Source organism: Miniopterus schreibersii (assembly GCF_964146895.1).
Source record: "Miniopterus schreibersii genome assembly, chromosome: 14".
Lineage (NCBI taxonomy): Eukaryota > Metazoa > Chordata > Mammalia > Chiroptera > Miniopteridae > Miniopterus > Miniopterus schreibersii.
In genome coordinates, this window is record NC_138114.1 from 43582985 (window position 1) to 43599013 (window position 16029).

The 16029-nt window shown below is 45.0% G+C and overlaps 1 protein-coding gene across 5 annotated transcripts in view; it reads right to left on the bottom strand.

Annotated features, from left to right (window-relative positions):
* The window catches only part of SORCS1 (sortilin related VPS10 domain containing receptor 1), a gene marked incomplete at its 5' end in the record, with an annotated part of 395914 nt that overhangs the window by 129020 nt on the left and 250865 nt on the right, over positions 1 to 16029 (bottom strand). For all 5 annotated transcript variants that reach the window (XM_081158777.1, XM_081158779.1, XM_081158780.1 and 2 more), the window contains one exon: positions 6938 to 7011. In XM_081158777.1, the coding sequence (XP_081014903.1) occupies positions 6938 to 7011 (74 nt within the window). The remainder of the gene's footprint in view (positions 1 to 6937; positions 7012 to 16029) is intronic.

Here is a 16029-nt window from a genome sequence, read left to right on the forward strand (position 1 = left end):
AGATCCTTCCATATAGCCCACAAAGGCTCCCTTGCAGTCCCTCCTCAAGCTGCAAGGCCCTCCAGGGCAAGCTGCTTTTATCTTCACAACCAAGAGCTAACTCTGAAAGTTACTAAACTGATGCAAATTAAGGGAACTGGGTAACAAGAGTTTTCAAATAATTGAGAAGCTATAAAATAGAACAATAAGCTGATTTTCTAAACATTGTTCCTGATTCTGGGGTGACAAAGAAAAATATACATGTACACATTAAAAATTCTCATTGAAAACAAATTATTAAGTTGAATATCAAAATGAGATCGACACATTTCAGAAACTCATTAATACCCAAATCTTCTCTATTTCTCTTGTAAAAAATAGTTAATATTTATTCATCATGCATTACATATGTTTAGAGTTTAATCTGAATTCTCACTTTAATCCTGACAAGTATATGAGGAAGACACTCTTATGATGGCCATTATACAGGTGAAGACTGTAAGGCTTAAATATGTTAATGAAACAGCTGGTCTGTCACATCCCTTGAAAACAGGATTCACAAAGGCATTCTGCCTCCAGAGCTCTCACTCTTAAACACTAAACACCATTTTTTATTGACTGAAGGCAACATACAAAGGCGACCCATGACTGGATGAACAAGAGAAACCACATACAGACACTGTACAAGCCCAGAGGCTCCTGAACTTGAAGGCCAAGCAAAGTCTGATCACTGGGGCATAAGTCAATTTCTTTTTTAATATTATTCTAAATCACTAAGCCATAATTATGATCCCCCCTTCACTCTTATTCTCTGCCATCTCTTGCACTCTGTCATCATAGGAGTTCTTAGTAAAAATCTAGAGAAGTGACTGAATCTCAGTTGCTGAGACAGAGGAGCTGCAGTCCACGAAGACAGGAAATCATCAAGGCAAGGAGGACAGGGGTGGACAATGGCCTTTACTGAGTGAAGGTCACGGGGAAAGAGATGGGTTCACACGGCCACAGGGGACATTTCATTTCATTTGTAGGGAAAACCTGCTAATCGTAGGGAGAGACTAAGAATCAGAGGAAGGTGCAAGAGGGTTGGAAAGCAGCACTCATGTGGAGATCATCATCAGAAAGAAAGATGAAACACCAGGCCTCTCAAGGAAAATGCAAGTCCTCGTGTCCAGCAGCCCTAGTACAAGTACCAGAAATGCCCCAGAGCAGCTCCTGGGAGGTCTGGGTGTCAGATCTCAGGAGCGGTTTGCTGCCCCTTCCCCCTGCCCCTTATCCAGCCACACACGGTTCAGCTCAGAGGGTAGGGGACAGGGACCAGAAGAGACTGTCAGGGAGGATGACGGGTAGTGTAAGGAGAGAATCAATCCCTACTCCAAAGAAAGGGGGTTCTGAGTTCTGAATCCCACATTCTGAAGTGTGTAAAGGGTCTGAGAATATCAGCAGCCCAGGACAGAACTCCATGAGAACAGTCGAGGACCCATCTCTGCTTAAATTCACCTGCCCACATGGATCCCATTATTATTGAGGAGGGCCTGTTGAGTTCATAGTTTACTGCATGGGAAAGTGTTGCTTTTACTGCTGCAGAATTCCACCTTCCCCATTCAATACACACTTCGACGGCTTAGAGGTCCAACCTTCCAGAGTGACGCTGCCTCATTTAACAACTATGTCCATGCAAGATGTGTTCCAATCTGTTTGTGTTTGTGGGTTTATGTGTGTACATACAATGAATGTCAGTACCTCATGTGGGTGCATATACACACCAAGTTTCTGCTATTCCATTTGCTGTTGCACACAAGATAGACAGAAACATGTTAAAGACAGTCTTTGTCTTTAAAGAACTTCTCTTCCAGCAGGAGAAAGAAATAGGCACTAAAAAGACAAATACAGAGAACATACTAAGTGCTAAGTTACTCAATAATTATTATGACATTTTTAATTCTCAAAATAAACTCTGGCAGAAGCAGCTTCTCAGGATCAACCAGTTAATAAATTACGAAGCTGGGATTTGAACTTGGGTACGCCGACGCTAAGCCTATGCTATTTCTACCAATTACAGACCTGTAATGCAATGCATGTTATGCATTACGTTTTATTTGTGACATAATCACATTAACTTCAAAGAAAGAGATTCTTCTTGCTCAGGAAAACCAGAAGTAAGAACCAAAGAAGGCTCCATGGTAGAGGCAGGCATCAGTAAAAGGCCGTAAGGGTCCAGTATTGTGAGCTTAATAATGACAAAGATTCTCACATATCTTCATATTCAAAGACCACAGCTGTCCTGACACAGAGTAGGTGTTGCTGCTAAAACAAGAAAGGATAGTTCACCCCCCCGGAAGGAACATGCATAAAACCAGAGGGATTAGGAGTATAGACTGGTCCATAGACTAATCAGTTCTTAGAAGTATTTACCTGGCCTTTGAAATTTAGCACACAGAATTGAGAATATAGGAGTGGGTCAGAAAATAAACACTTGAGCCCAGGTTGGCAAGAACCTAGTTATGTTCTTACATTAACTTTTCAACTTTCTGTTGTACGCAATGAGGCACTAGGCAAACACTTGAGCAGGGGCATGCTTACAAGATTGCTCAGGCTGTATATGATATGGGGAGGTGAACAGAGGGGCTTTTTCACTGTTCCCAGTGTGAAGGAAGGGATGCTGAGCCAGCACAATGCTAGAGAGGGAGGAAGAGAAAGGAGGTAGGTATAATTTTAAGGAGAAAGAACTGATGGGACCGGGAGACTCAAAGATTGTAAGAGGAGGTGAGTACTGGAATAAAGCTGAGTGAGACTCTAAGTGCTAAGGCCAGGATCCAAGGAATAGAGAAATATGGAAGCCTAGAGGAAGAGCAGATTCTGGAGAGGGAAATGTTCCATTTCCAGCTCGACAGAAAATTGAAGGCGAGTGATGGTGTTCCTTCGGAAATTCACTTTTCCACTGGAGGGAATCTGCGAAGATGTAAGATTGCAGAGGCCGCCGGGAGGAAAGAGTCTGGCTGAGAGCGAAGCTAACACAGAGGCCAGTGGAGCTGAGCGATGGGGAGAGATCAAGATCTGATGGCTTTAATGAGCCTCTACATCTAGTGCAGCCTATGAAAAGTTAGACCTTCTGACTTCCCAGACCCATGAGCCAATCTCTCCTGTTTATTTTTTTCCCTAAAAATAGGTGGCATATTTTCTACCACATCTTGAAAATGAGTTTTGATCAACAAATTATTTCACATTATCGATTCGAGGACTTTTTAAAACTATATATGCACAGAGGCTGGCACACAGCTTGGCACACGAGCGATTAACAAATATGACTTGTTGCCAAAGATGTGGAATGGAAAGGCATTCCATTAATGGACCTGAACCACGGGGAAAAATGAGGGTTCGTATACACGCTCACACATGTTAAGGATGGAATCTCTCTGCCATGCAATACCACCGTCATATGCCCCCTGAGGGACATCACTGGAACAGGGCTGGCATTCTCGAGTAACAAAGGTTCATTGCTGATCCAACTCTTAATTTTCCACGAGAGGATTAGTCACAGAAAATATGTAATCACCATTCATCTGTCCCTGTTTCCAGCCAGCCCCCTATATGTCAGAGAAACATAATCAATAAGCTAAGTCTGAACCTACTTGTAATGAAGTGGAGCAGCCCTAAGATTGCCTTGTCTTTTGCATAGATGATAGATGGCCGAGTGGGTTCTAATTGGAACTGTCTTCGGTCGCATTGACCTAACCTTGAATCAGATCCCAACAAACCACATTCGTCAACCTCTCATAGCAAATGTAGCTTTTGGTAGGGGCCTCACTTATTCAAGGCACTTGGGTACCACTGATCCTCCAATGACCACGTTCTTCTTCAACGTCAAATTCAGCACGTAGCTTCTTAACTACGGAACTGTTAAACTAACAGTTATTACTGGAAGATGTGAGTGGGAAATAAGTCTTGAATTTGGGCTCATCTTTACTACTGCAAACAAGAGCCATGGACCCAGACGGACCAAGTTGGAAAGGCCAGATAAGAACAGACTGCAGCTAGCACCCGCTGAAGCAGGGCTGGGGTCCGTTCACCTCACGATGCTGCGTGTAAACAGGACCCTCAGTGAGCCATAAAACACTGGGTACATGTGCCACCTTCACGGGGAATAGTCTCATCTCTGTTCTTCTGCCTTGTCCATCCTTTTGGTCAATGGTTTTCTTTGTTCCTATGGGTAGGAATGAACTTGCTTCCAGCCCCCTGTGAACTATAACTTTCTACCCTCTAGTGCTGGGTTCGTGTGAGATATTTTCAGTCCCGTGGAAGCAGGACTTGAGGGAGGACTTGTCCCTCACATGTTGGCAAAGCATCAGCTCTATTTCCAGGTTAAATCAGGAGGACCGCACTAATGTAGTCCTTCACTTATCAGAGAAGGGAGACTCGGGCATAGCCAGAGCCAAATTCCTGGAGAAGGGAGAGGCCAATGTGGACACCAAAAGCAACGCTCAAGTCGTTCCTGAGCAAGAGCAGCCGCGGGAAAGAGGTGAATGGCCTTCATGCACAAAAACCTCCTTCAGTTATAAATGTCTCTTTATGATGAGGAAAATAAAGATATTCCACATAGAAGGCTTTATGTGTTGTCTTTGACCAGTCTGTTTGCAAATGGCTTGTCTTTCACCTACTCAGACAGTTTCACATGCATTTTAACATATTTTTCTAATGCATGTCTCTGGCTTTCAACTCCCACGGGGGTTCTAGGGCAGTGTTTGAAAATGAGAAATATAAAAATGCATTTCTCTTAGAAGTGCATGCAAGTCCCAAGGCTGGTGAGAAGCACAGTGATTTCAGGAGGCGTAAAGGGGAGACACCTCTCACTGTCCTATTTGCAGGAAGCACCTTGGCTCCGAAAAGGTCACTGCCCAGTGATTATGAATGCTGTGAACAAAGCATATTTACACTCGGGTCTGAGCTAGTTCTTTATGGCCATTTTTATAGAAGTAAAAGTCTGAAAACAACCTAAGTGGCTTTTCCATTGGCAGGTTAGATACATTAGGGTAGGGAGTCACATCTTCTGGCAGGGTTTAGGCTGTAAATGCAAAAGGGATTGTCGTGCAGTGTCAAAAGGACACTAGACTGTTCCGCACTTTGTTCTTACTTTGCCAGGACCTAGGCCCTAGGAAACACAAAAGCCAAAGGAACTCCTGCTATATTCCTTCTTCTCAACAGTAGTCACCCATTCCCATGGAAGGCGGCCACCTCTGGCTTCATCAGGAAGATGGGCTCAGGTGGTTTAAAAATATAAATATTAATTTCTCTGCCTCTTTCTTTTGATGCCTGTCTCTTCCCTTCCTCTCCTCTCTTCCCCTTCTATTCTCTTTTCTCCCGCCCCCCATGTTTCTCTTTCCCCTCACACACATCCCCCCAACATATACAGTTTATTTGTGTTTATTAAATAAGCCTAGGACTCACCTCCAATCTATATCCTTAGGGTATAATAATACTCAGCCATGAAAAAAACGATGACGTGTATTGTTAAGTGCAACCCCTCAAATAAACAAATAAACAAGGCACAGAACATTTATGTAAATGCAAATCTATGGGCTGAATGTTTTTGTCCCCCTCAAATTCACGGGTTGAAGCTCTAACCCCTGGAGTGTTAGTGCCTGGAGATGGGGTCTCTGGGAAGTAATGAGGTTTAGATGAGATCATGAGAGGGCACTCCCAGGATGGGGTTAGCATCTATAGAAGAGAAGTAGACCAAAGCTCTACCAGGTGGCGGGAGCTTAATACTCGCTTGGGAACTGTCTCTCCTTCCTTCCTGCTTCCTTCTGTAACAGGAATGTCTATCTTATGCCTGACCCACTATGCTCATGATTTACCTGGTTTCACAAGTTCACAGATGAGAGACATTTTGCCTCAGCAGGAATCATACCTTGAGTCTCAACTCTATCTGATTTAAATTATACTTAGATGAGACATTGGACTTTAGACTTTAGAGCTTTTGCTGGAACAAGTTAAGGCTTTTGGGACTCTTGGGATGGAATGAATATATATTCCATGTGAGAAAGATATGAATTTTGGGGTTCCAGGGTTGGGAATGTAATGGTTCATGGCCCCCAACTCATATGCTGAAGCCCCAATCCCCAGGGTGATTGGTGGTATGTAGAGGTGGGGCCTTTGGGAGGTAATTAGGTTGAGGTGAAGCCTTGAGTTTGAAGTCTGAATGATGGGATTAGTGCCCTTATAAAAAGAGGAAGAGAAACCAGAGCTCTCTCCTCCTGTCCACCATGTGAGGACACAGAAATCAGTGAGCCGTCTGCAGTATCCTGCAGTATTCTCTGAACTCCTCTGGCCTTCACCAGGAAGGAACTGTGCCCGCACTTTGATTGTGAACTTCCCAGCCTGCAGATCTGGGAGACATAATGTGCTGTTTAAGCCATCAAGTCTGTCTTTTTGTTAAAGCAGCTTAAGCTGACTAAGAATGTATTTGGTGATTCATAGAACATTTCTGGAAGGACAAGTAAGTAATTAAGAATATTGGTTGTGTCCCATATGATAAAGGGAAGGTCTAGGAAACTTGAAATCAGGAGTGGGAGGAAGATCTACTTTTAGACAAAATAAGATCTGCTTATTTACAATGAAAACCTTCATTTGAACATGTAATAAATGTGTGCATAATGCTTCTACTAATAAAAGTCACTATTAAAATTTTAAGCGTCTGTCTCATAAGTCTCATCAAAATAGAACAAAATAACAGTTACAAAGCCCCTGCTGTTCACTAATCTCAATCATCTATTTTGGGTTTATTAAGTAATTTGTGACACTGCTTTAATATTCCCTTAAAATGTTTACTACCCCAATGCCACGTCCTGCCCTAGCATATCCCAATCAGAAGAGACCTCCCGTGAGAGCTCTGGATGAGTAGAATCCAGTGCTTATGTACCAGGTGATGTCTTAATATGCTACAAAATAAAGTGGGACTTACCAGTAGAACCTGTTTGGTACAACCCCTTCCTGGATAAGCTGCCACCTTCTCCCAAATTCAGCAGAGCTGTACAACTGTAGAGAAAAGAAACTACTTAGTACATTGAATCTACAAACATCAGTTCATCAGATCAATGATAGTAACAATAGTACCTACCCTTTATTAAGCACCTGCCACATGACAGGTGAACACTCCTCATATCATCTATACTCTTTGCATACATTCTGCAAAGCAGATACTAGTATCCCCATTTTACAGGTGAGGAAACTGAGGCTCAGGAAGATTAGGTGATTTGTTGGAAATCACATGCCCTCTAAATATTAGAATGCACTGGGATTCATGCCTCATTCTGTCTGGTGACAAAGTCAGCTGAACCACCTGACCTTGCGTGCGCAGATCATTGTGTGGGATGCACAGAAGTGCAAAGTCTAGACCCAGCTTTCAAAGAGCAGATGTTACAACCTGAATCTGACTACAATGATTAGAAATGCACGAGGCAGCCAGTGCATTTCTAAAGGGATGCAGAGGGAGGAGACTCAGCAGTCAACCAGGGATGCTTCACAGACGTTGTGGAGATTCGTTTGGGACCTAAAGGAATGACACCATTCAAACTGACAAAAATAGGACAAGCACTGCTCACAAAGGGAACAACATAGGTCAAAGTGGTGAGATATGCAAGAACAAGATATAAATAACCTTGGCTTATTTATTAAACAACTTTAGATGAAAATGTTGAGGGCATCTTGGAAAAGGCTTTGAATGGCAAGTTGTGGAGACTGGAACATATCCTACAGGCAAGAGGAGCCAATGTTAGTCTTTTTAACAGTAACCAGAAGAACTTCAGGCTATAACAGCGGCCCACATTGACTAAGTTCTTACTTAGTCATCCAAGTGCCTCTCATTTCCTATTTCATTTAATCCATGAACCATCCCTGTGATCTATGAAGTCATTATGACCATTTTACAGATGGTTACATAGCTGGTAACAGTTTGAGTCCATTTGCTACACTGCACCAGTACCCTCCAAGGGCAACTGCATAGAAACACCGCTCAGGAGACAGGGTCTAACCCTCTGCCACTCCATCTCCGCCGAGTGTCCCTCTTCTCCTACACCTTCCCTGTTCTTCCTTGCTCGCACGACATCCTTGCTCCTCTCCAATAACCTTAACAGCACATGGAACCCTGTTGTGCCTCCAGAAGTGACCTCTGCTGGGAGCCCAGCGATTCCTGCTGCAGGCATGCGGGTTCCCAAGGGTCTCTTGGCTGCTGCCTTGAAAAATTTCATGGGGGACATCGTGTTCCCACTCTGTGCCTGGTCTGTAACCCACTCACAAACCCCAACCTCCCCCCACTGCATTTGCCAAATCCCAGAGTGAACGAATGGTGAGTCGCTGCATACCGAGGGCCTTGGCTGCCCAGCCTCAGAGCTCAACAAAGAGTCAAATGACGCACCGGGTGACTCCCCGGGGCTGCAGAGGCCCCAGGCATGTCCAAAGAACGAGGCAGTGCACGTGAGGAAGCACTGACCCTTGTAAAAGCTCCCTACATCATTGTGTCCGCTGGAACAAAACACACCCTAAAGCCAAAGAAAGCCGGGATAGCTGGCTACTGAAGCAAGCAGTTCGCTCAGCTCCAACGACACAGCACGCGGGCGTCCAGCCAAGGAGACTCTGTGGCTTCTTTCTTTCAAGTGGTCTTCGCCTTTTCTGCCCCATTATGTCTGGGGAAGAACGTTTTCCTGGGTACATTTCATGCTTGATTCATTTTAGGAGTGTTCAGGGGAGAGGCAGACACAGGTCCCCACATAAAGATAACAGAGGATGGGACAATTCACTCTTAATCCAAACCCAAGCGGCCAGAGTAACCCCGTCCTGGGTCTTAATCCCCAGCATGTCCTGGACACCTTGCATTTTTACATACAGACTGGCAAGTTCACGCAAGCACCTGATCTGGGACTGTCTGTTTCTCTCTCTCCCTTTACTCTATTTTTTTTTTTTTTTAAACCCAGAACCAAGTGCTTTGAATGAGTTTAAAGGGAACAGAGTTCACACCATGGTGTGTGCCTCTGTCTATATATAAATGTGTATTAATATCTATATTTATATACAAAGATTTATGCCAATGTCACAGCATCCGGACAGTTTAAAACAATAATTCTGTGCAAAGCTGATTCACATATATGCTGAAGATCATATATAAAGTCTGAGAGCTCAGAAGGCTACCCCAGTGACTGCTGTCCCTGCTCCCACGTGGAATTCATCTGCATGAGGAGCTGTCGGGTGCCAGCATCTGTGTGTGTATTTTCTTTTCTTTCTATATCTTTTGAAATTGATCCCCCTAGGCTTAGACTCAAACCTGTGGAGCAGTCGGGCATGTCCCATAGTATTTGTTTTATCTTCTTCAAGGGGCTGCTGTGTTTTTTGTGAGCATCCGGAGGCCCCGCGAGCAGTGGGTATGCCGAATAACTCCACAAGCCAAGCCTTTCTTATGCAGCTCCTCTGCAGGTTCCTCTCTTGCAAGATAGCCTTTGCCTTCTCTCCTTCCCATTCCCACCTGGGCATATCCCCCCCCACGCCTCCATCCACGCTACCCACTCTGGCAGAGGTGGCTTCAGAACGTGCCGACCTCAGTGACTACCAGTCTTCTGTTTAGGCCCCGATCAAGGTCACCTTCTCTGTGAACCCCTCCTACACACTGAAATACACGGTGGCCTCATTTCCAAAGAACTATGGTATGGTAACAGTTGCTACCAAACTATAAGACACACATTTATATTTAACTTTCTCAGTAGCCTTTCAAGAGAGCCTTCGATGAACACAAGGCAGGAATTCCTTCTTATCTAAAAATCACCCTAAAATATCTGAGACCACACCCCAAGTCTTCGATGGGAGATCACAAAACTTTGATATGTCAGGAATCCCATACACAGTCTCTAATACACAGTAGATGACAAAGGGGGAAAAAGTATCGGTTTTGCACCATGCAAATCCCTTATTGATGAGTCTACCTAGCAAAGTACCCAGGTTTCCCCATAGATGGACAAAGGTAATTTATCAGAGGGACATGTCTTGCTTCCATGGATCCATAGCTAGAGGCCTATTCCTAAAACAAACAAACAAACAAACAGAAACTATAACCATCAGCACCTGTGAAACTCCCAGGGGTGTGCAGCAAGCAGCTCTGGCATCTCACTCACGCCCTGGACAAAGCTGCTCTGTACCCTCCACATCCCGCTTCAAAGATTTTGCCCCCTAAGAAGTTAATTGTCCAGCCTGGTCTTCTACCAAGTAAAGGAGAAAACGACTCAGACTCACAGACAATCGAGGTAATGTGTTCATTAAACCTGCAGAGCCCGGCAGCAAAGCTCTCCACAGAGAAGGGAATGGCATCAAAGCCTTCACCCAACGGCGGCCTCAGCAGCAACGGAAGCCTTTGGTTAGCGCGAGTCAACGTTCTTTAATGACATTCACGGAGTCGGCAGGACCTAAGTGTTTCTATCCTTCCCTGTGTGTGTCGGGCTCCACAGCTCTGTGGACTGTCACACACAGAACTGAGAACTGCCATCACCGTCCGCCACATCAGAGGCAGCAGCCGCCGCGGTCCCCAGCCAGGCTGAGCCTACAGAAGACGTGGGGAGGGTGAGAGGACATCTGAGCCAGGTTTAGGGGCGAGAGGACATCTGAGCCAGGTTTAGGGGGGAGAGGACATCTGAGCCAGGTTTAGGGGCGAGAGGACATCGGAGCCAGGTTTAGGGGCGAGAGGACATCTGAGCCAGGTTTAGGGGCGAGAGGACATCTGAGCCAGGTTTAGGGGCGAGAGGACATCTGAGCCAGGTTTAGGGGCGAGAGGACATCTGAGCCAGGTTTGGGGGAACAGTGCTCGCCTACAAATCCTCGGTCATGAACTGCACGGTGTGACTGGTGGAGGGCTTGGTGTTTTGTGTTTGCTTTGCTAACCCTGGTACAAAATATTGAGACAAAGATTGAAGAAGTAGAAATCTTATAAAGGGAAGGGAGAAAGATTCAAGGCAGAAAATCATTCTAAGCTATCTGAGGCCACTTCCCTGCCTTCGCACACATAACTCAATGAGCTCCCACCCGAGGCTCAGCTCTGTTCAAGATCCATTAGCAGCCCCAGGGCCTAACCCGCCACTCTGCGGCTATGCTGGTCTGGGGCTGTCAACTCCTCTCCTCCCGCCATGCTCCTGTCCTAAACATACATATATATATATATATATATATATATATATATATATATATATATATATATATATATATATTTGACATCTCTCACATCGGCTTGTTTTCTTGCCATCTGCCTTTGTCTGCTATAAGAAGAGCATAGATTAAGAAATAAAGTTAATTGCCTTAGCCGGTTTAGCTCAGTGATTAGAGCTTCAACACTTAGACTGAAGGGTTGCGGGTTCAATTCCAGTCAAGGGCACATACCTGGGTTGCAGGCTCAGTGTGGGAGGTAACCAATCGATGTGTCTCTCACATCAATGTTTCTCTCTCTCTGTCTCCCCCCCTCCTTTCCACTCTCTCTAAAAATTAATGGAAAAAATATCCTCAGGTAAGGATTAACAACAACAAAGCCAATTGCAAAAGATGTTATTGCAAAGGTTAGGTTTTAATTTAATCCTCACGTGAGGATATGTTTATTGGTTTTTTAGATAAAGGAAGGGGGGGAGAGGGGGAGAGAGAGAGAGAGAGAGAGAGAGAGATTGATTGCCTTCTGACAATCCTGACCGGGGACTGAACCCGCAACCTTTTGGTGTACGGGATGACACTCCAACTGAGCCACCTGGCCAGGGCAAGGGTTAGTTTTGCTATGAGCTTTTAATCAACTGCTCAATAATCTCTAGGGTCACCTTCAGGCAGCCTGTAGAGCCGCAAGTTGGATGAGGGACACAGGCCTCATGGGATGACACAGGACAAACAGCTTCGGGCCGGGAAAGAGTGAGGTTCACCGGCTTTGCTCAGGATTTCTAACCTACAGCAGATTAAGATGCAGCGAGAGAAGGGGGGTATGAAAGCAGCTGTTTCCCACTTGTATTTTCCATCTTCTCACCGTTCACATTTTGACTGACTCCCTGGAAGGGGCCCATCTTTCTTTAAAGAGAAATTCAGCTTCCTTATGCTGATGCAAAAGCTTGTTGTTAGCACAGTCCCTGGAAAGTCCTCTCAATATTGCTAAATTGCATCAATACAGCCCCTCTTTTCAGGCTGTTAGACAGGAATTCTTAAGACATTTTCTTTTGCAGCTAGGAAATCGGTCCAAGGACACAATTCCATAGAAGGTAAGAACGGTAACATGTTTCAGGCCTTTGGTTGACCGGATTGGAAGCGGTTCACCCCAACGCTCCCCACGGCGACTTCCGCAGCCAGGAGGCAGGTCCCCGCTCTCCTCCCCATGCGCTCCGCGAGCGGCCTCCATGGCAGAACACTCCCTGCCGTCAGCTCCTTTCAAGGCCGCCTGCTCCCTCCTCTCTGCTTCTCTGCCCTTCACATGTTAGAGGCAGGAGGCCTGCAAATTGCACTCCTTGAAAAGGCTGACAGAAAACCCTGCCGGTTGGATCTGATGTGCCTCATCCTAACGCTGCCCTGGGGATGGTCTGGGTGCAAGCTCTCACCCACCCCATGGCTCTCCACTTCCCACTGAAAGTCACCGCTGTTCTTTTTAGCAGGAAAGAGATGGTACCTTCAGGACTTCCAATGAATTCCTAATGCCGGCCTCAGGCATGGCAAACACCAAGCTCTTTCCTCCACCAGCCTCCAGAGGAGCAAAGAGGGGGCCACAGATCACTCCAAGGGGCAGCTGCACCCTCTGGTTCCTGAAGTAATTCTGTGTGACTTCACTAAATGCTGACACGAGCCTTTCCCTTGGCCGGTGGGTACAGGGATGGATGGAGAGAGAGAGAACCACGGTGACCCTTCCAGCTCAACATCCCCACCTCCACCTCCACCAGATGTAAGCGCCTCAAAGAAAAAGCTGGCTTATCAGGATATGGCACAGACAATGTATGGTGATAGGAACTGTTTTGTTCAGAGTGCTATGGTGTTCGATGTAGGAAAAGAAAAGTTGGGAACCCACCAAAGCTTTCCAGGTGGACCTAGGAGTACAGTTAAAATTTCTCAATATGGCCCGGCCAGTGTGGCTGCCTCCCGCATGCCCCATACTGAAGACCGTGCCCGCAACCGGGACAGGTGCCCTGACTAGGAATTGACTGGCGACCTCCTGGTGCATGGTGTGGTTCTCACTTCCCTCCTTGGCAGCATCCTTGGTTGCAACTACTCTTAGCAAGAAAATCTGAGCATTACTAAATTTCTAAAGGGGTCACCCCTAGTGATAGGCCTTTTTCTGGGTATCCCTTGTACTCATTTAAAAAAGAGATCAGTGCTCTTTTAAGAGGTCAAATGTCCTTCAAACTTTCCGACTAATACCTGGATTAAGGAGGCATCTTAATCCATTCAGACCAATGTTAGCAGATAGGCCGGATCAAAAGAGCTGGCTAAAAAATACACAAGTAAAAATGTAACTATTTCAGAGTTTCAATAGCTATCAAACAGCATAGCTGTACCTGTCCAAACCTGAATCCCAATCACTTACTTTTAAAATGTCCATTTTCCCTTGTTTTTGCAGCCCACTTCCTTCAGAACATCAGGAAAAGGTAGATCAAACTGGTCAAGGCAGCAATTGAAAACTAATGATACAAACTGGTTAAACAAGGGCTCGAAGGTGAACACAGGCCTTCCTTGTTTGCATATGATGGCATTTCAGCTTGAAAATTTGTTTTATAAACAAGCATTGAGGTTGACATTTAGCAAGCTCCCTGATTTCCACTCTAATCGCCAGTTTTGTACTTGGATACTTAAATTATGTATATATTCATGAGATTAGAAATCAGCTCTGACATTGGGAAATTTCAAGCACAGGGAAATCCTGCCAAACCAGCATGGTATGGAATGCTCAGCGTATCCCTTATAAATAACTGAGAGCCTTTTTACTTAATGCAGTGCCTGGGGGAAACGTGATGGCATTAGGCAGATATCAGTTTCCTAAGTGTTTGTGCTTGTGCAGGAATCATTTGAATATCCCCAGGGCGTTTGAATTTCAAGGATCAATTTATCTTTTATTTCAATTAGCCCTTTGACATTAAGGGGCTGCTAGGTCTATTAAAAAACAAATGGAGTTACTGTGAAGATAAATACTTTAATATTTAATGGTTTAATGTCATTATAATCAATAATATTTTCTGAGCACCTCATATCTTCCCTGCTCCATCCTTTCTGGTTCCATGGTACCTTTTAGTGACCAAGAAGGCATTCAACACTGACTGAAGAGCCTATAACTTCAGGTGCTGAAAAGACACTGAGCCCTGGCAGGTGTGACTCAGTTGGTAGGGCGTTGTCCCATGCTCCCAGAAGTCACTGGTCCCATTCCCAATCAGGGCACATGCCCGGGTTGCTGACTCGATCCCCAGTGTTGGGGGGGGGAGGGGGCGTGTGCAGGAGGTAGCTGATCAGTGTTTCTCTCTCTCCCTCTCTCTCTCCCTTTCTCTCTCTCTCAAATCTATAAAACTTATTTAAAAAGAAGAGACACTGAACTACTGTGTGTTTGACATATGTTATCTCAGTGTCCTGAAACAGTTACTGTTATTAGTACTTCCATTTTCACTTAGAGAAACTATAAAATTAAGTGACCTGCTGAGGGTCACACAGCCATTAGCTGGGCCTGAGAAAGTAGAGCGCCGGCTGATGCTCCTTCCCGGCTTGATATATTGTCTATCGGTGAGAAGCCAGAAGGATTGAATTTTGGAAAATACTGACATCTACTCCCTTATCAAGAAGTCATTATTCCCCAGGCAATGCCCGGCATTCCAAACAGCCATGATAAGCAATTCCCCTCTCTTAGGATCCAGGCAGAAAAGGAAAGATTAAAAAGAAAAAGAAAAAAAAAAAAGAGAGAAGAAAGATTTTTTAAAGAATGTATATGAAGCTGTTTAAATAGAATGTAGCCCTGGTAAAGAGGAGAGAAATATACTTTTACACGAGTTACTAAAATTCTATTGCATATGCTATCAATATATTGGCAGTAGAAGTTTCCTTTTCTATCAACATATGATTTCAATTCAAAATCAGTGACCATTTGTACAGAGAATGCAGCCTGTTAACATTTAGGGTTACAAGTATGTGTGCAAAGAGTCTCCGTATCAAAACACGACTTCCCCCTTTAAAAGCATGTCCTAGTTTTACATGTATCTCAGCCATATATATACTGAAACACTGAAGGTGAGGCCAACGAGCAAGCTTTAAGATTTATTTCTTTCATAAACTGGGTCTCTCTGGAATACAGAGGAGACCAGGAATCACGCAGGTGCCAGGGCAGTGTTACTGCTGACTCCCAGGGCGCCAACTGTCACAGGATGACGGGTGGCCCGCCAAACTGTCTTCAAAGTTTTTTACTTCCTCCACAGAATTAATCACTCACTTGAATGTTTTTTGTGTTTTTTTTTTTAAATTACAAAACAATTTAATATCTCCCGAAATATAGGAGAGACAGACAGACCCATGAACAGGAAAAAATAAAGATGACAGGAAAGGCAGGAAAAGAAGGAAAATGTGATTTGGGGGCGAAGACAGGTGGATGAGCTTTATTTGTCCTGCACCATTTCTTTTTATAAATTTAAAAATAAGAGAATATCACATTTCAAACAAAGCAGGATTACTTTTCTCAAAAAAATCTGAAGGACTGGTGACACTGGAGGAGCCGTCCTCAGTGACAAGAACAGCGGTCTGGAGTTGACCAGCACCCCCTCTTCTAAAAATGAGCACCTGCTCTCGTTTCCCACAGCTCGGACCCAGCTGCTTGCGCACTTGGACTTCTTGCTTGCCTGTGCAGGAACTGGGGTCAAGGCCTAGATGGGGCTCCACATCCATAAGCTGGGGAGAAGCCGTGCACTGCACGGGACAGAGAAAAGTGGTCCTTCCTGCTTCTGGTCGGGGGCGTAGGTCCTTCTGCAGAGCCACCCAAGAGGCCTTGCCAGCCTGGATCAGCAGGTCAAGGGGCCTTTCCTGCCAAGCTCCTGAGTC